The sequence below is a fragment of the Emys orbicularis genome, chromosome 5 (assembly GCF_028017835.1).
Source record: "Emys orbicularis isolate rEmyOrb1 chromosome 5, rEmyOrb1.hap1, whole genome shotgun sequence".
In the NCBI taxonomy this organism is placed as follows: Eukaryota; Metazoa; Chordata; order Testudines; family Emydidae; genus Emys; species Emys orbicularis.
Window position 1 is genome coordinate 54811319 of NC_088687.1, and position 25734 is coordinate 54837052.

The following is a 25734-nucleotide window of genomic DNA, read 5'->3' on the forward strand; positions in this document are numbered from 1 at the left end:
TAAGACATAAGAGCAAGTCCAGCACTATATGTTGTATCAACTAAATTCCAACAGAACAAAAATTTAGCCAGATTGTGATGCTCCCCTCCTCCCCCCGTCACATTGGTGAGCAGCTACTCAAACAAGCAGTCCCATTGACTTCAGCAGACCTACTCACAGAACCACTCGCTTCTATGACTGGGGAGGGAGGGGAAGTGTCCCAAACTGGCCCTAGGAGAGCATGCAAAATCAGGTCACTTATTAGTAATTTTTCAAAACATTTGTATTACTTTTCAGTGTGATGTTTTAAACACTAAATAAAAGACGTACTATTCAATGGCCTCCCACCACGTGAAGTGTGTTGATGGTCCCCTTCCCTTTCCACTATACATCGTGAGCCCATAATGGGTACTTCTGTAAATAGTAATCAAATACCCTGTCAAAGTTCAGGACAACTGCACCTGTATTTCCCCCTCCATGGTCCAGCAAGGGCACCCACTTTTAGTCTTCTGGCTCCCCTCCCCCCCAGCCATCACCTCTCTTGGGCAGAGATTCACATCTCGCTCCCTCTGATTGGGTTTTTTCAGGCTGCACAATTCCATGCCTTCGCTGTAGCAGTGAACCAGAATGCCTAGACAGGCCAACTTCAGTGTTTTGCTTTCTCTTCAGAGACTATAAGCAGTGTAATTGCCCACAGTTTCAAGTTACCACATAGTTCTAAGCAAGCACATTTATTAAGCTGAAAGCATTAGAGAGAAAACATTAAAAACAGTAAAAGAACCTACATGCATATTAATAAGACTACCAGAGATCACCCACCCAACTCCAACAAGGGCTCTGGTCAGCGAACAATACATCAAACCCCACAAAGGGGTTATTCTGTGCTGACAAGTTCATAACAGCTTTATCTCAGCACAAGCATCCCTCAGGAATGTGTTAGGGCTAGTCTACACTGGCAGTGCTTTAACATGGCTTGTGTGGTCACGGCAAAGTGCTAGGAGAGAGCTCTCCCAGCACTCTAAAAAACCCACCTCCACGAGGGGCGTAGCTACCAGCGCTGGTGCAGTGTCTACACTGGCGCTTTAAAGCGCCAAAACTTGTTGCGCTCAGGGGGGGTATTTTTTCATAACTCTGAGCGAGAAAGTTGCAGGCCACATGTAAATTGCCAGTGTAGACAAGCCCTACATCTTTCCTTTATACAGCTTTGGCTTTTGATCTTCAGATTCCAGGAACAGATAATCAGCAGAAAAGGGGCCCCTCCTTAGGGCACAGCTTCAAAAGGCTGGGTACCTGTATAACTGGAGGTGGGAATTTGCATTCACCTCCCCCTAGAGATTTTACCAGCAAACCACTTGACACTGTTTTTCCAAGTCCATTCTTGTCTGACCCATTATTCAATTTAGTCCTTTGAAGTTCACACTTCCCAGTGCTCAAAAATAATACATTACCTTTGCATTCAATACAATGGACTCCAACGATACTTAAACTTAATTCAGTAAGACTTTTCAGGGCTATTGCAGGAAATTGCCCCATCTGTCACACTCCCAGTACAGTTGCTAAAGATGTAGGAAGCTCTACCAAAGAGGCTAAGGATCATGTAGGTCTGTAGAATTAACTACTTTGTCTCCCCTAGAGGCAATCTTTGATGAAGCTATGCTGATTTACACCATGACCTGGCCCTAAGAATTAAATTTTGTGCAGCTTTAATAGGTTGTGAAAAAGAGTTGGCCTAAAGCTTGGATATCATTAGCGAGGTTATAAAAATAGTGACTCACAACAACAACAAAAACAAAATAGCCAAGATGTTCAGTATGAGAAGGTAATTTTATTTTCCTTAGTCACTACAATGAATCATTATTTTCCCCTACTTTTGCAAGGCAGTCCTCGTGGTTGATTAGGTAATCAACTCACTCATTTATTTTTATTACAGGAAGAGGTCCAATAACATACCTGTCAAAGGCCAGTGTAAACAACACTCAAAACTCCACAATTAATATTATGAATCAAATCTTATTTGCCTTACTCATGTGAGTAGTTCTAGGGACTTCATTAATGACACTAGATCAGTGGTTCTCAACCAAGGGTACATGTATCCCTGGGTGTATGCAGAGGTCTTCCAGGGGGTACATCAACTCATCTAGATATTTGCCTAGTTTTACAACAGGCTACATCAAAAGCACAAGCAAAGTAAATACAAACTAAAATTTGATACAATGACTTGTTATACTGCTCTGTATACATTCACTGAAATGTAAGTACAATATTTATATTCCAATTGATTTATTTGATAGTTATATGGTAAAAATGAGAAAGTAAGCAATTTTTCAGTAACAGTGTGCTGTGACACTTTTGTATGTTTATGTCTGATTTTGTAAGCAAGTAGTTTTAAAGTGAGGTGATACTTGGGGGTACGCAAGACAAATCAAACTCCTGAAAGGGGTACAGTAGTCTGGAAAGGTTGAGAGCCGCTGCACTAGATTAATAAATTGATGCCATTCTCAAAAAATTTATTAAACTTTTACTAGCTGGAAAACCAAACATTCTAGTCTGACAATAGTGCGGACAGAGTGGTTTAAAAGCAACATCCTGTGGAGAAACCCAGCCTCTGCCACCTTCAACTTTTGAGAAGCAAGGAAGGTGCTGGAATTTTTACCAGGGTGCCATTCCCACATTCTGCTTGGAGAGGAAGTGTCTCAGCAACTGGCTAGGTGGCTGATAGATATGAAGATTCTGTTTGAAGAGGACTATGTTAACGGGAACAAGGAATCTTTCAGTTCACACCTGCAGCATCCACAGAGCACTTTGGCGCATGGGGCTGTTCACACCCCATAGTCCAAACCCTAGGGCAGTGTACACAATCCCTTATAGAGGAAGAAACCCTTAGATTAACGTTGTTAGTGAAGATATAGGTTTTGCTAAAGCGCTGCCATGGCAGAGCTTTAACGTGGCTGTGTAGTCGCAGCACCAGCGTTGGGCGAGAGCTCTCCCGCCTCCACGAGGGGAGTGGCTCCCAGCGCTGGTGCACTGTCTACACTGCCACTTTACAGCGCTGAAACTTGCAGCACTTGTTCACACCCCGAGCGAGAAAGTTGCAGCGCTGTAAAGTGGCACTGTAGACAAGGCCTAAGGGTTTGCCTAGAAAGGAATGTTTTAGCAGTAATTATACATTTAGCTTGAATCTCTTCCCAAGCAACATCAACTAAGCCAAAAAAAGATATCAATACCAGAATAAAAGAGTTCACATGGGGGGGTTATACAGATTTAACTATATCCATTTACATTCCTATCTTAGATTATACAAAAACAAACCAAACAACCCCCTCACACACAACACAACATTTTTTCTAATGCAGACAAGATCTAATCCCCTCCTCCCCCCATAACCTTCTGTTTTTAAGTCTTCTACCCATGTGAATACTTTCAGTGCCTGCCTCTGTTCATATCTTTTCCCCCCAAGCGGTCATAATATGAAATTGACATGGCTCAACAGTTTATTTGATGACCACAGGCTTCTGAATAGCCAAAATGAAACGGACCTAAGTCTAATTATTTTCACTCTGCTGCTGTTTGGCAAAGCTACTACTAAGCAGCACTGGAGCAGTCTGGCTGCAAACTGAGGAAGACAAAACTGAATTTATGTACATGACAGTCTTTGTCAATGCTAGGTGTTAAGTAGCATTTTAAAATGTATAAAAATATTAATATTTTAAAATACCACTTGTTTCCCCAGTGTAGCCAAACCCAGAATGTGTATACACACAATAATCGTAGATGCCTTTAAAATTATATCAAAAGGGTGTAAGAAGATCTGGTGTTCTTTCCACTGAGCCCCCAAGTATCTCCGTTTAACAGACTCTGATGGGGACATTAAGTCATGAATGATACATTAGAAGTATATGGGTCCCAGAAGAAAACCCAACAGACCTGCTAAGTTTTTTTTTTCCTTTTAAGTAAGAAGTGGGGAGGGATTGGGTGGAGGGAGTGAAGACAGAATATGGCAAAAGAGAGAATATTAGTCTGGGTGTGTGAAAGGTCACAGCTGATTAAAATCAAGGTTCCGATACTTAAACACACTCATATGCCTCAAGAATATAAATGGTGACCTACATATGTGCAATTTGTTATTTGCACAAATTGTAATTGTATTATTTTATTTCAAGTTACATAAAGCACGAGTTCTTCATTGAAAACTATGTACCTAATGAGTTTGAATATAAAATCCTAGCAGTCTGTGCTAAACAGGAATGAAAAAAGCAGGTGCAAAATCTGCAAAAGAATGAAACACCTTTCATAGAGTGAGATGACAAGTTGGACTAAAGGGTGATTTTTCAAAAAAGTTTTAAGTATCTACAAATAAAGGTTTGTAAACAATGCTTTCCTCAGCCACAAGAAATCCTTTAGCTGTATTTGGGAGGAAACTGTATTCCTTCTCCAAACTTGGGGTAACAATGTCTTGGCATAACATCAACAGTACCACATAATGGTACTGTGCAGGGTAACAATAATATTTTCATTTCATGTCACGTAAACTTGGCATTCACCAACAAGAACCAGTCAACCAGTCTCTTTCCGTTCCTCCTTTCCAATGTAACAGCGACAATCCTCATTCCCCACCACAAAGAAATATCTGGTGAGAATAGACAATGTTACACCAGCAAATCAGCCATCTGGTGTCTACCAAGTACTAGAAAGATCTTTGGCAACATTTTCTGGACTTACAGTATTACTTTGCAGCTTGCAATGAGCGCTTTCATACATGGTGATCCAGCTGCTAGCATAAATACTTCATTTACAAAACAATTCATACCACAAACATGACACTTGAAAATAAACACAAAATCTGCTACTTGCCTAGGGATCCAAACATACTTTAACAAGTGGTCACTTTAAAAAAAAAAAAAAAAAAAAAAAAGCAACCACATTTCATATCAAGCTACCACATTTTTAGCAAAAGGAATATGCTTCTCCTCTTTTTGTTTACACAAATCAGTCATAGAAACCACAACCCCTGACTTTCTACCTGTGCATTTTATACAAATGTGTTTGTTTCCATTACCAATTAGAAGTGCACAATACTATTTCCCTATGACATTTTCTCCAAAATAAATCTGGCAAGCTTTGCTATAGAAGAAAGCGGATATCCAGAGACTTCTCTTTAATCTATTTGTTGTGTTAAAATTAAGCACTACATTTTAAGAAAAAAAAAAACCCAAAATCTGGTTATTTCATTTATAAATGCCTAAGGCATGCACAGGAATATTGTATCAAGGATTGAGCTCTGTGCCACCATGGGGAAGTTCTACTTCATCTCTCAATCTCTCACTGCCCAAGGGTGAAAATCCCATGCAGACACTTGACCCTCACAGGGAAGGAGCACTTCGTGTTGCCCCACCACAGCCAATTTGTATCCATCTAGTTCTGGCCAAAGATCTCTTAGGTCAAGAGAACTGGTTGCTGTCAAATTGGGAGAGGAATGGAAATCTGAAGTGTGGAAAAACAGAAGATGCCATAGGGATATGGGGGATCCCTACAACCATGGAGGAAGATAATACAATAAAGTTCTTTGCCATATTGATAAACAGAGAGAAGATCAAACTCCATGTCTGAGGGTCAGACACTTCATAAGATATACAGGAACAGCTTGCAAGCCTAGTGCAAAAAGTGACATGTTAATCAAACACAGATTTTTTTTAAACCACAAAAATAAGCTTTTAGTTTTATCCTGAAAAATTAATGAAGTGATTCAAGATAAAGGGTGAGTTTACAGAGTGGCTATTAAAACCCTATTTACCAAAAGCCATGTCCATTTTTTCCCCTCTTATTGAAAGAAAAAAAACCAACAACTCATATCTTCTATTAGGGCTTGTCTGCAAAAGAACATTACAGTGGTATAATGTAAACTGATTTTTAAACCTATATAGATACACTGGTATAAAAAACTATGTGGGCACTCTGATTTTAGTATATGAGTGCATAAGAGCAATTTTAACTAAACCAAAATAATCACCTTAAGCTAGTTATTATAATTTATTATTTTTATTGTGGTAGCTCACAGAAGCCCCAATCAGTGTAGACATTTGGACTTGAGCTGGAGCCGGAGCGCAAAGTCTACACTGCAATTGGAAAATCATGGGAGACGGGAGAGATTCCAGAAGACTGGAAAAGGGCAAATATAGTGCCCATCTATAAAAAGGGAAATAAAAACAACCCAGGAAACTACAGACCAGTTAGTTTAACTTCTGTGCCAGGGAAGATAATGGAGCAAGTAATTAAGGAAATCATCTGCAAACACTCGGAAGGTGGTAAGGGGATAGGGAATAGCCAGCATGGATTTGTAAAGAACAAATCGTGTCAAATCAATCTGATAGCTTTGTTTGATAGGATAATGAGTCTTGTGGATAAGGGAGAAGCTGTGGATGTGGTATACCTAGACTTTAGTAAGGCATTTGATATGGTCTCGCATGATATTCTTATCGATAAAGTAGGCAAATACAATTTAGATGGGGCTACTATAAGGTGGGTGCATAACTGGCTGGATAACCGTACTCAGAGAGTTGTTATTAATGGTTCCCAATCCTGCTGGAAAGGCATAACGAGTGGGGTTCCGCAGGGGTCTGTTTTGGGACCGGCTCTGTTCAATATGTTCATTAACGACTTAGATATTGGCATAGAAAGTACGCTTATTAAGTTTGCGGATGATACCAAACTGGGAGGGATTGCAACTGCTTTGGAGGACAGGGTCATAGTTCAAAATGATCTGGACAAATTGGAGAAATGGTCTGAGTTAAACAGGATGAAGTTTAACAAAGACAAATGCAAAGTGCTCCACTTAGGAAGGAAAAATCAGTTTCACACATACAGAATGGGAAGAGACTGTCTAGGAAGGAGTACGCCAGAAAGGGATCTAGGGGTTATAGTGGACCACAAGCTAAATATGAGTCAACAGTGTGATGCTGTTGCAAAAAAAGCAAACATGATTCTGGGATGTATTAACAGGTGTGTTGTGAGCAAGACACAAGAAGTCATTCTTCTGCTCTACTCTGCGCTGGTTAGGCCTCAACTGGAGTATTGTGTCCAGTTCTGGGCACCGCATTTCAAGAAAGATGTGGAGAAATTGGAGAGGGTCCAGAGAAGAGCAACAAGAATGATTAAAGGTCTTGAGAACATGACCTATGAAGGAAGGCTGAAAGAATTGGGTTTGTTTAGTTTGGAAAAGAGAAGACTAAGAGGGGACATGATAGCAGTTTTCAGGTATCTAAAAGGGTGTCATAAGGAGGAGGGAGAAAACTTGTTCACCTTAGCCTCTGAGGATAGAGCAAGAAGCAATGGGCTTAAACTGCAGCAAGGGAGGTTTAGGTTGGACATTAGGAAAAAGTTCCTAACTGTCAGGGTGGTTAAACACTGGAATAAATTGCCTAGGGAGGTTGTGGAATCTCCATCTCTGGAGATATTTAAGAGTAGGTTAGATAAATGTCTATCCAGGATGGTCTAGACAGTATTTGGTCCTGCCATGAGGACAGGGGACTGGACTCGATGACCTCTCGAGGTCCATTCCAGTCCTAGAATCTATGAATCTATGAATTACACAGCCCCTTAGGCCGAGCCCCATGAGCCCGAGTCAGCTGACCCAGGCCAGCCTTGGGTGTCTAACTGCAATGTAAACATACTCTTTGCTAACATATAACAAAAAAAGTGATCCCTGTCCTAAAGAATTTACAATAGAAGTACCAAGCTAAACCAAAAAAAGCCACTCATACCAAAATATGAGTACCAAACAGGGGTTTGCATATAGTTAACATTCACACCTTTAGTTATACTGGTGAAACTTTCTTGTGTTAACAAGTTCTTCTTCTAACTAGTTTGCAAATCAATTGCCATTGTAAAACCTGAGGCAAAACTTCCTCATGTGCCAGTACTGGGGGAAACAGGTCAGCAGAAGTCATCACAAGAAAGAAAAACAAAAAATGTTTGCATCTTCAGGACACATTTCTGAGATAAACTATGTCTCCTTTTTAGCGCAAAGAATGCAGATAACTCTACCATTGTGAAAACCTTATATACACAATATTTTCAGTTGTCTTTAAGTATGAATGATTTGTTTTCCCACAGTGACCACCTCAAATTTTACAGACTGTTACATGATGCTGTATCCACTGATGGACTATATTTTAGGGCATGTAAATGGATAATCTAACCAACCTAATTTCAGTATTGTGTCACTGCAAACAGAATTATGAATGAAAGAAAATATTTCTTTAAGCAGTACCATCCTGCTACTTCCACTTGCATGTTTCTTTAAACAGGGGCAGATAACTGTTCTGAGAGTACAAGACTATAGTCACAATTTCCAGGATTTCTAAAAAGCAACAAAAAGAGTCCTGTGGCACCTTAAAGACTAACAGATGTATTGGAGCACAAGCTTTCATGGGTGAATGCCCACTTCGTCAGACGCATGTGGGCATTCACCCACGAAAGCTTATGCTCCAATATATCTGTTAGTCTTTAAGGTGCCACAGGACTCTCTGTTGCTTTTTACAGATCCAGACTAACACGGCTACCCCTCTGATACAGGATTTCTAAGGGACCTTCCCAAATGTGATCAATTTTTCAAGATACGTCCCCCTATTGACTGTGTAAAGTTTCAGTGGAGACAAGGTGGGTGAGGTGATATTTTTTACTGGAGCAACTTCGATTGGAGAGAGAGACAAGCTTTCGAGCTTACACAGAGCTTTTCTTCGGGTAGTTTCAGTAGTTTTATACTCTAGATAGGGGGACACTTAGGTCTCTAAAAGCAAATTTTTTAGAGTATTTCAGTCAGGTTTACCCAAGTATATGACAAAGTGAAGTGGTGCCAAAAGTTCTCTCAAGATATATACACTTGAAAAGTTTCATTTCCCCCTTGATGGGTTCTAGATTGCAAACACTAAATTATACTATAAATTATTTGGAGTAAAGACTGTCATCTTCCTGAGTGGATATACAGCACCTGTCACACTGGTATCTTATTCCTGATTGAAAATTGTGAGCATTATTACTAATACTAATGATTTTATGAAGGCTATTTCTATATACAATGCATATTTGTTTAGGTATGATCCTATCAGCAAGCAGTATACATATCACCTCAAGGAAAAGGCTACAAAAACATTTCTTGCTAAACAAAAAAAATCAAAAGCCTAGAGAGAATAATATTTCATGTGTGAAAAACTGCTAGCAGTAAAGGAAAGATTTAGTTATTTATTACCATTACCACATTCCCAGGTGAAGTGCAATTCAAGGCAGGGTGCATATACAAACAAATACACATGAACAGCAGTTTACAACAAATATATGGGACTGTATAGAACAGTCTGTCATAGGACAATATGCACTACATACTGTTTATTATATACACTGGAGTTCACATGGTCCACTTAATGGCATACAATACATCTCAAGAATCAAAACTCCAGAACAAAGGGAACATCCAACTTCTTTGAGTTATTTCTGAACTTCAGTTTCTTATCTGATAATGTGGGCCTATCGGACACTGAGAGAAGAAGATGCGATAGCCTGGTTTACTCTAAAAGAATGGAACAGTCCTACCCCTACTCAAAGATGTAAGTATAGACTCAAAAGAATACATTTTCAGAAGTGGCCTCTAAATCTGTACAGTTATATCACCACCCACAACACTGCATACACAATTGTACATATACACAGAATCCTGGATATGCATGCATGCTGCCTTTTTTTTTTGTAGACCAGTTGAGAATAAGGCCCCAAATGTTTGCAATAACTGTTCCTCTGATTGAAAAGATACTACAGTAACTCCTCACTTAAAGTCGTCCTGGTTAACGTTTTGTTGTTACATTGCTGATCAATTAGGGAACATGCTCGTTTAAAGTTGTGTAATGCTCCCTTCTAACGTCGTTTGGCAGCCGCCTACTTTGTCTACTGCTTGCAGGAAAAGTAGCCCGTTGCAGCTAGCTGGTGGGGGCTTTGAACCAGGGTGGATCAGCAGTCCCCCCCCCCCCCCCATCAGCTCCCCGCTCCCCTAAGTTCCCTGTGCAGCAGCTGCCCAGCAGGCTAGCAATTGCAGCTGTCCCTCCCCCCACTGCCATGTGCTGCTCCTGCCCTCTGCCTTGGAGCTGCTCCCCGAGACTCCTGATTGCTGTGCAGGGGGAGGGAAGGAAGAGGGGGGCTAATGTCAGGGTGTCCCCCTCCCCCCTGCTCCCCGCTTACCCCATCTTCCATAGAGTGGGGGGACACACCAGGGCTCAGGATGGAGGGAGCTTGCAGCAGCTGTACTCTCAGCAAGTTGATCTAATTAACAAGGCAGTGTACTTAAAGGGGAAATGTGCATATCTCCCTCCATTCCTGCTGCCTTGTAGAGTGAGAGTTAACCCTTGACGGCTCAGCCAATTGCCAGTTCATCATTTAGCAGTAAGGGAAATACTCCACCCTCTAACTCCTCCACCTCAACCAAGTTTCACAATCATCATCACTGTGTACCAGTATTAAATTGTTTGTTTAAAACTTATAGATAGATAGATAGATAGATGAGTCTTTTGTCTGAAAAAAATTTCCCTGGAACCTAACCCCCTCATTTACATTAATTTTTAAGGGGAAATTGGATTCGCTTAACATCGTTTTGCTTAACATCGCATTTTTCAGGAACATAACTACAACGTTAAGTGAGGAGTTACTGTATATTATTAGGATAATGGAAAGAATCGTAAGAAGCAATCATGCAATCCATGGGATTAGAATATGTGATGAATTCTTTGGCAAGTTTACGAATAGCAGACTTCTGAGGGGATTTGTCACTCGTGTCCATAATTTCCATGAAAGGAAATGCCAGCAGCCAATATGGAGTGACTGCTGATAACTTATCATGGCCAAGGAGAAGCAGTATTTCAGCCACTCTTTATGAAGAAAATAGGTAGGTTCAGGGGTGCTGGAACAAGTTGTATAGTGGGGGTGCTGAGAGCCATTGAACCAAACTGTAAAACCCTGTATATGATAGAAACCACTTCAAATCAGGGAGTGGGGCAGCACCTCTCTCCCCCCCCAACCCTAGTCCCAACACCTATGAGTAGGTTCATCAACATACAATGCTGATGGGTGAAGAATGAACAAATATCCCTGAGCTTGTCACTACAATTGGAAAAATCACCCTGCAAAGGCACTTATCATTAGATTGTAAATTTTCAAGCAAGGACAACATACCAGGCCCAAATAAAAATGGAATTCTTTAATAAAGCTACATAGAGCTTAGCACCAAAAATGCAAGCACTCCACAATATGCATTTTGACTAGTTTAGAGAAATTTTGTTTCAGCATACACGGATTAAGCGGGGGGGGGGGGGGGAAGAATCTTAAAAGAATAAGTTTCACTTATTCAGAGATTTGTATTGATTCAGGAAGAACAGTTGGTAATAAAATTGAGTTGAGTTCTACATTCCCAATTCATGTATTTTTTTAATCTAGAAAAATTCATAATTTTCAAGGCCTATCTTTTTTATGTCACACACACACACACACACACACACACACACACACACACACCCCCCATAGGTAGGGCAGTGTTGAATCCAAATATTAAATGTATATGTTACATAACATTTAAATAAATACTATCAGGGTGAGATGATCCCAGTAATGTAAAGCTTTCAGTGCTGATGGTAATTTATACTGGCCAAAATATACTAAATATTTAGAGAACTCATACAATCATAATATGAATGAAAAGTTACTCTTGAGAACACATACATTATCTAGGATATCCCAAAAGGGACATATAGTAGATATTCAAAAGCAAAACTGCTCCCTTACTGCCAGATATGTATCTATGACTAGGTTGGGTTTTTTTTAAATTAATATGTACTAATAGAAAAGCAAGCTCATCAAAATACAAGAATGTCTGCAAATTTGCACGTGAATGTATCAAGAGATCAAATACCATTATTTTGTTTTCTAGCTAATCTTATGCAATTACAGATATCACAGAAATTGTAAAGTACTAGGGAAACCTTTACAGTATTTACAAATAAAGACAAATTATTTTAATACTACCCTAATACTACAGCACTCTGCTAACTGTCAAGTAATAACCCCTCAATGACTCCACTGGAATAACATTTTCCCTGTCAGAGAGATAAGAACTCTTGGGAATGTGGTGAAAAATAGTTATAGCTCCCTAATCACAAAACCTGATGATTACATTTCCCCCCCAATACCATTATTTTAATTCACACAGCTCCCCTCACCTGAATTCACCCTCTCTCCCTTGACACCTCTACTGTCTTATTGTTACTGATGTGGGAAATGATTATCCTCTGACAAATCATTCACTAAACAATAACCTAACAGCAGCAGCATTGGATATATGGCTCCTGCGATTAAATAAGTGATGATAAAGCCAAAAAGAAGAGAGGCAGGAGGGGATCTGGTGTAGCTGTAGAGTCAGAAGCACTGCATGAGAGAAAAGACAGTCAGGATTTTCCCTGTTACCTGTGTCAGATACACGCACTGCCTAGGTGGGGCACGCTTCTGTTCTCAATAGTCATTATTACAACAAAGTGCCAGATGCTGAGCTCAAATAAAATTAAGATTTGGCCAAATCACCTAAAGGCGAAGTAGGCTTGAAATGCAGTGTGTGGATATATAGAGAGGAGCCCTCTTCTCCCTTACCAGCCAGTCCTCCGCCGCCTCCATCTCCTCCATGCCCCTTTCTCCTCTGCAGGATGAAGTAAGGGTTGGCCCTCTCCGTGACCCACAGGGCGTTTGCCAGCAGCACCTCCGCGGGGTTCACCCACATGCTCCCGGCAGAGACAAAAGGCAGCTTGATGTGGCTGGTTTTGAAGGTTTAAATCATTCACGGAGCGGTGGGGCCAGGAGGATGCTGGCTAAACGCAGGTCACATTAACGCGCCGTCCGACCCAGCTGAGAGACAACAAAGCCACAGACAGAGCGAGCGAGCCAGGAGGACGGAAAGGAAGCAGCGGCCTCTCTGTGACCCCCCCCCACCGCCTAACCACCCACCAGAGCCCGGCCGGCCGCTCCCGATCAGCGCTGTCACAATCCTAGAGCAAAGGCAGCAGCAGCGAGAGGCGGCGGTGGCAGGATCAGCAACGCAGCGATGAGAACAGCAGTGACATCAGCACCAGCGGCCGCGAAGCCCAGCCGCGCTGCCTCCCCTCGCCCAGCCCTGCCTGCGCCATGCACCAGGCACCCTCGCAGGCAGCAGCGCCAGGGGAAGGCTCTGATTGCAGAAGTGACGGGCGCCCTCCCCACCCGCAATAAAAGGACAGGCTCAGAGGCGACTCGTACAAAGTGGGCACAGCACCACAGCTGCTACTCTAATCCCCCAGGGCACACCCCTAGTCTCAAAACATACAGGGGCACGCCAGCCAATAAGCCTGGACTGGGCTGCACAAGAATCCCAAGAGATAGACCGTCAGATGTCGGGCGGCTGAAACAGCCCTGAGCACGCTCAGCTAGCTGGGAGGAGCACTCAGAGCTCCGCGGATCCCTTAGAGGACACGCAGCGCCCTCTCCATCCCACACAGCTCATGCATTCACTTCACTGCCACCAACAAGCGGCGTATTCGTTGCTGCGGAAGTAGGCAGGTGACAGGGCTAGCGCCCCACCCGAGCAGCGCAGCTCCCTTTGAGCACACACAGCGCACATGCACCCGCCCCAAAACCCGGTACGCACCCAGAGGTGCCCTGGGCAGAGCTCCACAGAACAGCACTACCCCCCTCGCAGGCTGCACTAATGCTCCGGAGCAGGCGCCAGGCACAGGAGCGCAACGAGCTACTCTCAGTGTTAAATGCACCAGCAGGGCCCCCGCGGCCCCGAACCGCCCGGGGCGCGCTGGGGAGAGGCGCGCGCTGCGGGCTCCCAGCCCCGACCCGCCTGGCCGCTCCTGTGGGAAGGACTGGCACGGCGCCTCCCCCTGCACCTGCCTGCTGCAGGCGCCCGCGGCCACGCGCGCCCCCTCTCTGCCCCGGCGCAGCGGCGTCTCCGGCCGTGGAAGGTGCGTCAAGGTTCTAGGTGGGCGGAGCGGACGCAGCAGCGACCAGCCCAAAATTCTATTATGGGCGTTTCTTGCTTCCTGCAATCCCAAGCGCCAGTCACGCGGCGCACCTGTCATTGCGCCCAGCAGCCGGGGAGGCTCGGCTCGCACCACCTCGCTCCTGCTGGCGGACAAAAGCCCCCTGAGTAGCACTGGGAAATGTCTCCCAAATGTAGCTCACGTTTCTATCCCCTCCTTGCTCCTCCCTCCGGCGTGCTGAGTGTGGAACTGGCTTCATAACACCCCAGGAACTCAACACAACAGCGGTGCCTACAGTAGCCACCACTGGTTATGTGGTGGATTGGGGGCACTTGATCTGTACACTGCAGGACCCCATGTACCACTGATCTGTTTGTGTAAAGCTACAACTGGGGTCGGCAACCTTTCAGAAGTGATGTGCCAAGTCTTCATTTATTCATTCTAATTTAAGGTTTCGCGTGCCAGTAATACATTTTAACATTTTTAGAAGGTCTCTTTCTATAAGTCTATAATATATAACTAAACTATTGTGGTATGTAAAGTAAATAAGGTTTTTAAAATGTTTAAGAAGCTTCGTTTAAAATTAAATTAAAATGCAGTGCCACCCTGGACCTAGGCAGGGTGAGTGCCACTGAAAATTGGTACGCGTGCCATAGGTTGCCTAACCCTGGGCTACAAAATTGTGGGGATGAAGACTTTACCTTTTTCTACAGCTGCTGCAAAGAGAAATTGAAAACCCTGAGATTTTTCCTCTTAGTGAAAACCCAAGCTTTCCCCCTTCTGCCCTGTGTGTGTGTGTGTGTGGGGGGGGGGGGTGTATGAGAAATGACATGAAATAAAGTTTTTGCATTACTGATGAGTAAAATAAAAGGATAAACTAGCTCTATTGGCTACAATATTCAACTGCCTGAAGGGACCATTGTGATCATCTAGTCTGAGCCCCATATGATAGAATTACTGGCGTGGTGGATGGGGGGGAGCAATAGATATGATATAGCTTGTTTTTAATAAGGCTTTTGACACAGTGACGCATAGGAAAATCTTTCTATATAAGGATAGTTATGCTCTGGAATAAGCTTTCCAGGGAGGTTATGGAATCACCCTTATTGAAGGTTTTCAAGGACAGGTTGAACAAACACCGGTCAGGGATGATGTAGGTTTACTTGGTCCTGCCTCAGCACAGGGGGCTAGACTTGATGTCTCAAGGTCCCTTATAGCCCTACATTTCTATGATTATATAATACACACCATAAACCGCCCCTCCCCCACTTCCTATACCATATCTTTTAGAAAAACAGCCAATTTAAAAATGGACAGTAATGGAGAATGCAGCATGACCTTTGGTTCCAATGGCTAATTACTCTCAGGGTACGTCTATACTTACCTTCGGGTCCGGCGGTAAGCAATCGATCTTCTGGGATCGATTTATCGCGTCTTGTCTAGACACGATAAATCGATCCCGGATTGATCCCGGAAGTGCTCGCCGTCGACGCCGGTACTCCTGCTCCGTGAGAGGAGTACGCGGAGTCGACGGGGGAGCCTGTCTGCCGCGTGTGGACCCGCGGTAAGTTCGAACTAAGATACTTCAACTTCAGCTACGTTATTCACGTAGCTGAAGTTGCATATCTTAGTTCGAAGTGGGGGGTTAGTGTGGACCAGCCCTCAGTTAAAATTTTACACCTTAATTCCAGTCTGAATTTGTCTATCTTGGTTTTAGATCAAGAAAATAATCTATCCTCAAGTTTAAATGAACCTCATCAATGAGGGGGTTTAAAACTGTCTTCCTACTTCATATCTCTTGATATGCCCATTCTCACTATTCTGCTCTATTATAGCCAATGCCATTTTCATGGCTGTCAGCTGCACTAGTCATAACTCATTGCAGAGATTTTGGATACACTTTTGAGGGACTGAGAAGTCCCCACATGCTTGACCTTAAAGCCAATAGAATACCTCCCACGTATTAGGCTATGTATACTCACAGCACACTATAAATAATGTATACTGTCCAGTCTTCCAAGCTGTCAAGTTTCATTCTTGTTGGGAGAGAGAAATGTTGGTATTTACACAGACACTTAACTCCTAGCCTCATTTATTGATAAAAATATTATTGGGAACATGAAATTAAGGTTAAAAAAACCCCAGTAAAGCAGCTTTGTTCAAACCTTCAGTTTGCTTCTTACTCACTGGTCAATAATATCAGGGTGAAATGTATGTAGCAACATTATATGTAAAGTTATGCTACCATCATACAGGGGGAATTCATATCTTCAAACCCATATAGCCCCAATTAGGCAGGAGTGGTTAAGCAGGTCTATCTTAAACACAGGAATGTGCGGTTAGCACAAATTTACATATAAGTAGTAAACAAGATCCTTGAGACAGCAAGAGGGAGCCAAGGCAAATCTGCATTTCACTATACACAGGAGATAAGAAAGAATACGGGGGCACCTTCACCCCCAGACTCCACATTGCCACCCTTACTGTTTGAATAAACTTTGCTGTGAGGGGCAATCCTCAGAAGAATTCACTTCAAATGAGGACTGGACTATAAAGGTGAGGAGCAAAAAGACCCCAGGTATTCTCCCTATCGCTACAGCTCACATTTCTAGGTGCAATCCAGACTAATGGGGGTGCAATCCACTCCTGGGTGCAATCCAGGCTAATGTGTCATTACTTGCCCTGCAACCTTGAGTGCCTCACAATGCTTTGCTGCTGTAGCCCCCACCAGGGCCTCTCACAAACAGCCTTCCAATATGCAAGTAACACCCTGAGCATCCGTGTATAGCTGCAGCCTGCTAGCCATACTCCAGTTACACTCTGGATTCAACCGCCATGGTTACTACTTGCAGGGTGACCCCAACACACGCCCACTCTCAAATTTCCCAAAAACATGTGCTCTGCACTGTCCAGCCCTCTCCTGGACAGTTCAGATACGCTGCCTTATAAGGGGTCAATGTACAACAGCTTGCTACTTGAATTGAAGTTACCAAACAATTCAGTTTAAACACAACACTGGATTAATTTTGATTAAAGAATACAAGAAGTTTATTTAACTACAAAGAGGTAGAGTTTAAGTGAATACAAGTATTAGGCATAAAAGTCAGAAATGGTTAACAGAGAAATAAAGATAAAATACTTCCTGGTATTAAAAAACTTAAACTAGACTTGGTTCAAGGTAAAATCCTTACCACCCCCCCCATTACCAGTAATATTGTTGACAAAATTTTAGGTCAGCATCTCTCTCCAAAGTCAAATGGCTGGTTCCTTTGTCTTCTTCTTCTTCTTCAGAGAGAGAGAGAGAGAACCAGACACACACACACACACACACACCCTGGGGTGTTTTGCCCCTCACTTTTACAGTCCAGTCACCCTTTGAAGTGGGTTCTTCTGAGGATTACCCATCAAAGCAAAGTTTATTCAAACAGTAAAGAAGGCGATGTGGAGTCTGGGGGTGAAGGTGGCACCATGCTTCGCCTTCTCCCATGTGTGCTGAAATGCAAATTTATCTTGTCTCCCTCTTGCTGTCTTATGGACCCTGTTTACTACTTATGTAAATTGAGGTAAACACACACTTCCTTGTTTAACTACTCCAGCCTAGACAGGGCTGCGTGGGTTTGAACATGAGCCACCAACATCATACAGGGGGGAATTCATAACTTTACATATAGTGTTGCTACATACATTTCACCAGGTGTATTATTAGTGGTTAGTTTTCAAATGATACTTCAAAAGGCATGTTTTGTACAAAGATTACTACAATAGCATAAAGGTGTGGTGCAGTCGATCAGGGAAATGTTGGTGTTTACATAGACATTTAATTCCTAGTCTAGTTGATTGATACAAATATTGTTGGCAACAGGAAATTAAGGCTCAACCCCCCCAATAAAACAGCTCTGTTCAAATCTTCATCCTGCTTGTCATGTAGAGGTCTTGTCTATACTAAAAAATAGACCCTGATTTCAGCAATTGATGGGCAGGAACTGGTTAGCTGCGCCAGTGCAAATCCCTAGGGCAGACAAGGAAAATTGTAGTTTGTACTAGCTGAGCATCCCCCCTTTGCATCAAACATTGCAAATTGTGGCTTTCCTTGTCTACACTGGGAATTTGTGCCAGAACAGCTACACTGGTTGTTGACATTGGGGCTAATCCCCAGGGCCGGTGCAACCACTAGGCGAACTAGGTGGCCGCCTAGGGCGCCAAGTGGTTGGGGTGCCAAAAAGCACGCTCAGGGGAGGCGGTGGAGTGGAGGTGAGCTGGGGCAGGGGAGCACGGGGAAGGCTGCCCGCAGCAAGTAACAGGGGGGGCGTGCAGGGGAACCGCTCCCCGCCCCAGCTCACCTCCGCTCCGCCTTCTCGCCTGAGCACACCGCCCCTGCTCTAATTCTCCTCCCCTCCCAGGCTTGCCACTCCAAACAGCTGATTGGTGCTGCAAGCCTGGGAGGCGGGAGAAGTGGAGCGGCGCCGGCGTGCTCAGGGGACAAGGCGGAGCGGAGGTGAGCTGGGGTGGGGAGCTGCCGCAGGGGGGGCTGCCCGGGCGGAGGGGTGGCGGGGAGCTGCCACGGGGGGGCTCCCCGGGCTGAGGGGGGGCACCGCAGGCAGGGCTGGTGCAAACACTAGGTGAACTAGGCGGCCGCCTAGGGCGCCAAGTGGTTGGGGTGCCAAAAAGCGCGCTCAGGGGAGGTGGTGGAGTGGAGGTGAGCTGGGGCGGGGCAAGACAAGGCGGGGAAGGCTGCCCGCAGCAAGTAACGGTGGGGGGCGTGCAGCCTGCTCCACTCCCCTGGCTCCCAGGCTTGGGGGGAGGGGAGAACTGCCCCCCCCCCCCGCACTCACCGGCGGCGTGGCTGGGAGCCAGGGGAGCGGAGCAGGCTGGGCCTGGTCACTCCACTTCCTGCAGGAAGTGGCCAGCCCCCTTCCCCCACGGAGGCCTGGGACTAGCCCACCCCTCCCGTGGAGGCCTGGGGCGGGGCCCCACACAGACCCCCTGCGTAGGGCACCAAAATAGCTAGGGCGGCCCTGGCTCCCTGGGCCAGAGGGGGGGCGCAAGGTGGAAATCAGCCTCTCAAGGAAGAAAGAAAAAGGAAAGACAGGGAAGTAGGTGCTGGGGAAGTAGCCAGGGGTGGGGCTGAGTGTAGAGCAAAAGAAGGAAATGGGGAGGATGAGGAAGCAATCATGGATGGGTAATGGATTTCCGTATTGTATGTTTTTCTTATAAATATCTCCCTTTCCCATTTACATTTCTGGAGGATTTTTTAAAAAATAGTGATAGACCTTTGAGGGGACATCCCTCCCTCCCTCTATCCCCAGGCCTTACCTGTTTGTTTTTCACTAGTTGACAGCACAAACACTCTTTGCATAAGCTATGTTTACGTAGCACTTTTTAAATTGAGTTTAAATTTACATTTTCAATAGCAGGATTTCAAAGCACTTTATAAGAAAGAACCAAACTTCACCACACTCCTGTGGGTAGGTGTTACAGTCCTTATTTTACAGATGAGTAAACTGAGGCATACAGGGATTACATTATTTTCCCAAGGTCACACAGCAAATCAGTGGCAAGGCTGGGAATATGACTTTGAGGTACGTCTACACTGCAAAAACAAAAAAAAACAAAAAAAAAAAACACCGCACAGTAGCGAGTCTCAGGCCCTGGGTCAACTGACTTGGGCTCATGCTACAGAGCTAAAAAATAGTGTAGATGTTTCAGGCTCGAGCTGGGGCTCCGAGACCTGGCGAGGGAAATTGTACTGCCTGCAGCGACCTGCTTCCTTTGTAATGGTGACTCCCTCTCACTCACTGGTTCTCGCTGGCAGTGTTGCATTAAAATCTTCTAACTTTCTAAAGGCATTGCATCAGGAGGTCTGTTTTAGCTGAACTCTTTTTAAAAGATCAGTATCATGTATATGACAGGGAGCTGAAATGTAGAAGATAGAATCCAATTGTCTGTCTGTCTCTACAGAACATTTTCATTGCTATCAACTTTAGAACAACTAAACTGATTATGAGCTTTCGGACTGGATCAGGAGCCCATCTCTCCACCCCATTTACTGACAGCATTTAATAAAACAATTTTACATTCAGCAGTGACACACACTTCTAAATGAATTAGGTTGAATGTGTTTAAATAAGCCACTTTCAAATGTGCCTCCTGCTATGAGAGAGTGTTTTTTAGGCTGGTTTTTACTTAGAATTTGCCAATGAGCTTCAGCAAAGTCTTGGGGTCAGCACCACTTGTTACACGTTGATAAAAATCAGGGCCCATATTTCCTATTCACTATTATTATGTATCACCATAATTACTTTTCATTATTGTTTATACAGAGCCATAGCTGTGCATGGAAATTTACAACCTAAAGGCCAGATTGTGGCTTGTCTTGCATGCTGGCACAACGGAGCAGAGGGAGGTAAGGTGCCCCTTACTCCCTTGCCATCAGTGTTCTGTACCACAATGTCCTGCAAAAGGGGGAGGAGCAGGCTTTGCCGTGCTGCAATGTCCCTCCCTGTCCCCTTGCGCAGATGGGATAGAAGAGTGGATGGAGCCTTGACTCTGCCCCTCAGTTGCACCCAAAAGCAAAGCTCCACACATATTTAGGACTGTATGCTGTGACAAGTATAGATTCAGTACAGTTCACTCCCTCCTCAGAGCAGTGGGGAAACTGAAAGGACACTGGGACTCCCCGAGTCACAATTCCCCCTTTGGGCAGCTCCAGAGGCAGAGCAGCCTTGCTACAGGCTGGATTTCAAACTAACTGTCTAGCCCTGAATTAAATTAACACGGTGATAGAGGACAATAATCAAATGGAGGGGTAACAGAGGACGGGTTACAACAGTGAAAGATCATAACAACATTTTAATCTTCTTAACCTTAGTTGGGATGTTCTTTTCAATTTTAATACATTAAGGCAAAATAGCTTAAAGGATTCAAATGTCCACTTCTAGTGGAAATTGGGCAACCAGTGTCCTTAGGTGGCTTTGAAAATCTCAGCTTAAGTGACTATACTATGCTTTGAGGATGGTGCCAAAAAAAGTGAGGTCTGAGGTAGAGGGCAAGGGAAGGTGGGTGGGTGTGTTCAGTGATGGAAGACTGACCAAAAGGAGTAAGCGTTAAGGAGAGCGTGGTTGCTCTGTGTTCAGGGTCAAGCAGAATATTCCAGGCATCGGAGCAGCATGGGAGAAGGCATGAACATAAGAACGGCCATCCTGGGTCAGACCAAAGGTCCATCTAGCCCAGTATCCTGTCTTCCAACAGTGGCGAATGCCAGGTGCTCCAGAGGGAATGAACAGAAGAGGTAATCATCAAGTGATCCATTCCTTGTCGCCCATTCCCAGCTTCTGGAAAACAGAGGCTAGGGACACCATCTCTGCCCATCCTGGCTAATAGTCATTGATGGACCAATCCTCCATGAATTTATCTAGTTCTTTTTTGAACCCTGTTACAGTCTTGGCCTTCACAACATCTTCTGGCAAGGAGTTTCACAGGTTGACTGTGTGTTGTGTGAAAAAAATACTTCCTTTTATTTGTTTTAAACCTGCTGCCTATTAATTTCATTTGGTGACCCCCTAGTTCTTGTGTTATGAGAAGGAGTAAATAACACTTCCTTATTTACTTTCTCCACACCAGTCATGATTTTATAGACCTATAGCATATTCCCCCTTAGGTGTCTCTTTTCCAAGCTGAAAAGTCCCAGTCTTATTAATCTCTCCTCATATGGCAGCCATTCCACAACCCTAATAATTTTTGTTGCCCTTTTCTGAACCCTTTCCAATTCCAATATATCTTTTTTGAGATTGGGCAACCACATCTGCACGCAGTATTCAAGATGTGAGCGTACCATGGATTTATATAGAGGCAATATGATATTTTCTGTCTTATTATCTATCCCCTTTTAAATGATGCCCAACATTCTGTTTGCTTTTTTGACTGCCGCTGCACATTGAGTGGATGTTTTCAGAGAACTATCCACAATGACTCCATGATGTCTTTCTTGAGCGGTAACAGCTAATTAAGACCCCATCATTTTGTATGTATAGCTGGATTATGTTTTCCAATGTGCATTACTTTGCATTTATCAATACTGAATTTCATCTGCCATGAATTTCATGGAGCTACTGGTGGGATGAGGGAAAGAAGGGAGCATCAAATCATGCTCCATTGACAAAGCATAGCAAAGGGGTGTTACAGGACAAGAGATGAGATGACATCAGGGATAGAGTGGTGAAGGGCCTTTTGGGTGAGGATGAGTCTGAACAAGTTATAGAATGAAATCAGATGCCAATGGAAAGAGAAGGGTGGTATAGACATGCCTCAAAAAGGGCAGCTACCTGGATATCTAGGAGGAGAGATCAGAGAGACAGCTGCCTGCAGAGGCAAGACTGACTCAAGGGGGTCAAGAATGGAGATTCAAATGTCAGTCATCAGCCCAGAGAGGGTAACTTAATTTCTGGGAGTGCATGAAGATACCCAGGGATGGCATGTGAAGGGACAAGAGAAGGGAAGATGAGAGAAGACTCTTAAAAATTGACACTATTTCCACTCCAATGTTTAAAAGATGAAAGACTGAGGGTCTCATCTAGGTCTGTCTTTTACTTTGTAAACTCTTCATAACAGTAAGGAGTCTGGTGGCACATTAAAGACTAACAGATTTATTTGGGCATAAGCTTTTGTGGGTAAAAAAGCTCACTTCTTCAAATGCACTTCTTCATAACAGTGACTATCTTCAATTTTTGTGTTTTATGGAGTGCCAAGCACACAGCCAGCATTTAAATAATAGTTATGGGCCATATTGTTCTATCAGTTTCAGGCAAAACTCCTCAGTGATTTCAATGGGAACTTAGTGTTGGTATGACTCTGATATGGTCCAATAATTTTAACCCTAAATTTCTCACAAATTATCTTGTGGTGCATTTCATTTTGCCTATTGTCTCTCTGTAAGTGCCTTTTAGACATCTCAACTTGTTTGCACAAGGCAGATATAGGCCATGGACGCTAAACATAGCCCTCCTGTAACTCTGTCGAATTCAGTGGTGTAACATCACGGATGAATATTAATTATTCATCATGCAGCAGCTGACCTCTGAAGTGGAATTAAAAGGAACTTCCTATGTGGAGTCAATAGCCTGAAGGAAACAGTTGATTATACCTTGTAATGCTGATAAAATTTATTTAATCTGAGCTCCTGAATTAGGAACAACAAACTATTAATTTATCTGGCTGGTTATTGCAAGAACACAGACAACACCAAGATGAACTGAGATAGAGCAATTTTAGGAGACAGTTTTCTTTTAAACATTATATCAATTCCATCCAAATTCCTTGTAAAATACTCTATAAGATGTTATAATTTTCAAAATAATCCATGTGGGCAGGTTTTAATAGTAGTAGTTGATTCCTGTAGCCTTATGAATAGGGTCCTACCAAATTAACAGTCAATTTTGGTCAATTTAATTATTTTAAAAATCCTATGACCGTTAATTTCATGATTTCAGATATTTAAATCTGAAATTTCACACTGTTGTAACTGTAGGGGTCCTGACCCAAAAGGAGCTTGGGGGGGGGTTGTTTGCAAGGTTATTGTAGGGGTCGTGGGCAGCTGAAGAACGGCAGCTGCTAGCTAGGAGTCCAGCTCTGAAGGCAGAGCCACCACCAGCAGCAGTGCAGAACTAAGGATGGCACAATATGGTATTGCTACCCTTACTTCTGCGCTGCTGCTTGCAGAGCTGGGCCCTTGGCCAGCAGCTGCCATTTTCCAGCCACCCAGCTCTGAAGGCAACATAGAAGTAAGGGTGGCAATACCGTGTCCCCCCTGCAATAACCTTGCAACCCCCCTGACTCTCCCTTTTGGGTTGGGAGCCCCAGTTTGCGAAACACTCGTCTCCCCCATGAAATTTGTATAGTATAGGGTAAAAGCACACAAGACCAGATTTCATGTGGGAGAGCAGATTTCACAGTCCGTGATGCATTTTTCACAGTCATGAATTTGCTAGGGGCCTAATTATGAATCATTGGAACTATTTAGCAAGGGTCATGGTGGATTCACCATCACTAGCCATTTTTAAATCAAGACTGGATGTTTTACAATATATTCCAGTTCAAAAGGAATTATTTTGGGAAAGTTTTATGGTCTCTGATATATAGGAGGTCAGATGTGATGATCACAGTGGTCCTTTCAAGCCTTGGAATCTATGAAACCAGAGAAATTAATTGGCTTATACTCATTTCCAAATGAACCCTGTAAACAAATTATCAATGTTTGACTGAAGAATGTTGTGATATTATCTATGAACATGCACCACACTGACTAAAAAGGAAGAATGAGCTCGTGTTTCTGATTTCTTCCCCTTCCAGACATGACCATCATCCTTACCCTGAGCCTCCTAGTAGTTGGACACTTGGTTTCCCCCTCCATGTGATTCTCAGCTGTCTACAAGCTACCAGGAAGAGTGTTTGATATTGATATTCACTTAATTCAGTAACTAAACGAATTAAACAAAACTGATATCAGCCGCTCTTAAACCAACATAAGAGAGCCCACATAAGGGGGTTGTGCCGATGTAACTAAATAGCGTGGAATACAATTTAATTAAATCGTGGCAATTTCTGGGTGTAGCTCAAGCTTGAGAGTGACTGAGGGAGCACATTACCAGCATCCCAGTTTACATTGTGATAGATGTAGCTTTGCAACAGATACATATAAAAATTCCAATGTTGTAAATGAAAGGTTGGAATTGGCATAGTCCAGAATGCACCAAAAATGTCATAATGGAATCTGTGACTATTATTATTTTTGTGCCCATAATTTTCTCTTGCTCTCACTGTTGATATAGAATTCTATTGCTCTGGGTAGTTCAGAGGGACACCTGACGATCTACCCCAGGTAAATTATCTCAGCAACAACCTGACAGTCCCAGCTCCTCCTTAGTGAGACCAACAACTTCTGTACTTGGGGGGCTGTGCAGGGAGAAGGTGGTGCAATGATGTCACAGGGAACTCCGCTTTATTATGCTCTGGTAGACATCTTAGAAAGCCCCCCAGAAGGCTTCAGAGTGATTTTTCAGTTCATTATAACCATCTTCCCCCTCGCTCCCCTCAACCTAGCTACACCCCTGCTCTACACATTACGGACTATTTACTGTGTATAAAAAGTTTCAGATTGATTGGCAGTTTTTTCCTCTAGCTTTCACTAGAGAAGTATAATTACAATTTTTCCCCCCCAAATGAGAAAAGTGTTTGATTTTCCCATCCCCGCTGACCTCAAAAATAGGTAAGTGGAATTTCTTCAAATTTCCTTCCACCTGAAAAAAGGCTGCTGTGAGTTGAGACCACTCATAAGTTTCAGCTCAGAAGGAAATGTTTTTGGAACATTATAAACATCTGAAAACATGTAGTTACCATGCCAACTAGTTTGCAACCTAATCTATACTGCAGTTTTCACTATCACTCTAATTATACTATGAAACATAACTGATTTACTTGGAAATTCAGGCTGGACTCGACAATAACATTTCTAGAATTTGTTGAGTTACCGAAAATAATTCTCCCAGCTAGATGCTTCTCTCCATTCACTGATCCTGGTACAGCAGAACAAACATAGGTGGCAATTGTGGAAGGGGAACAGTAAAGCTGTGCGGCAACCAGAATTCCCTCTCTGTGAAAAATTTTAAGATTTCATCATTTGTTTTTGTTCCTAATCAGGATTAAAACAGTTTTTAAAAAA

General features: G+C 43.4%; 1 protein-coding gene across 3 annotated transcripts in view; it reads right to left on the reverse strand.

The window, feature by feature from the left end:
• The window catches only part of TBC1D9 (TBC1 domain family member 9), an 80426-nt gene extending 67590 nt beyond the window's left edge, over positions 1-12836 (reverse strand). For all 3 annotated transcript variants that reach the window (XM_065404769.1, XM_065404770.1, XM_065404768.1), the window contains exon 1: positions 12655-12836. In XM_065404769.1, coding sequence (XP_065260841.1) covers positions 12655-12781 — 127 coding nt within the window. In that variant the 5' untranslated portion in view covers positions 12782-12836. The remainder of the gene's footprint in view (positions 1-12654) is intronic.
• Between the last annotated feature and the right edge of the window lie 12898 nt (positions 12837-25734).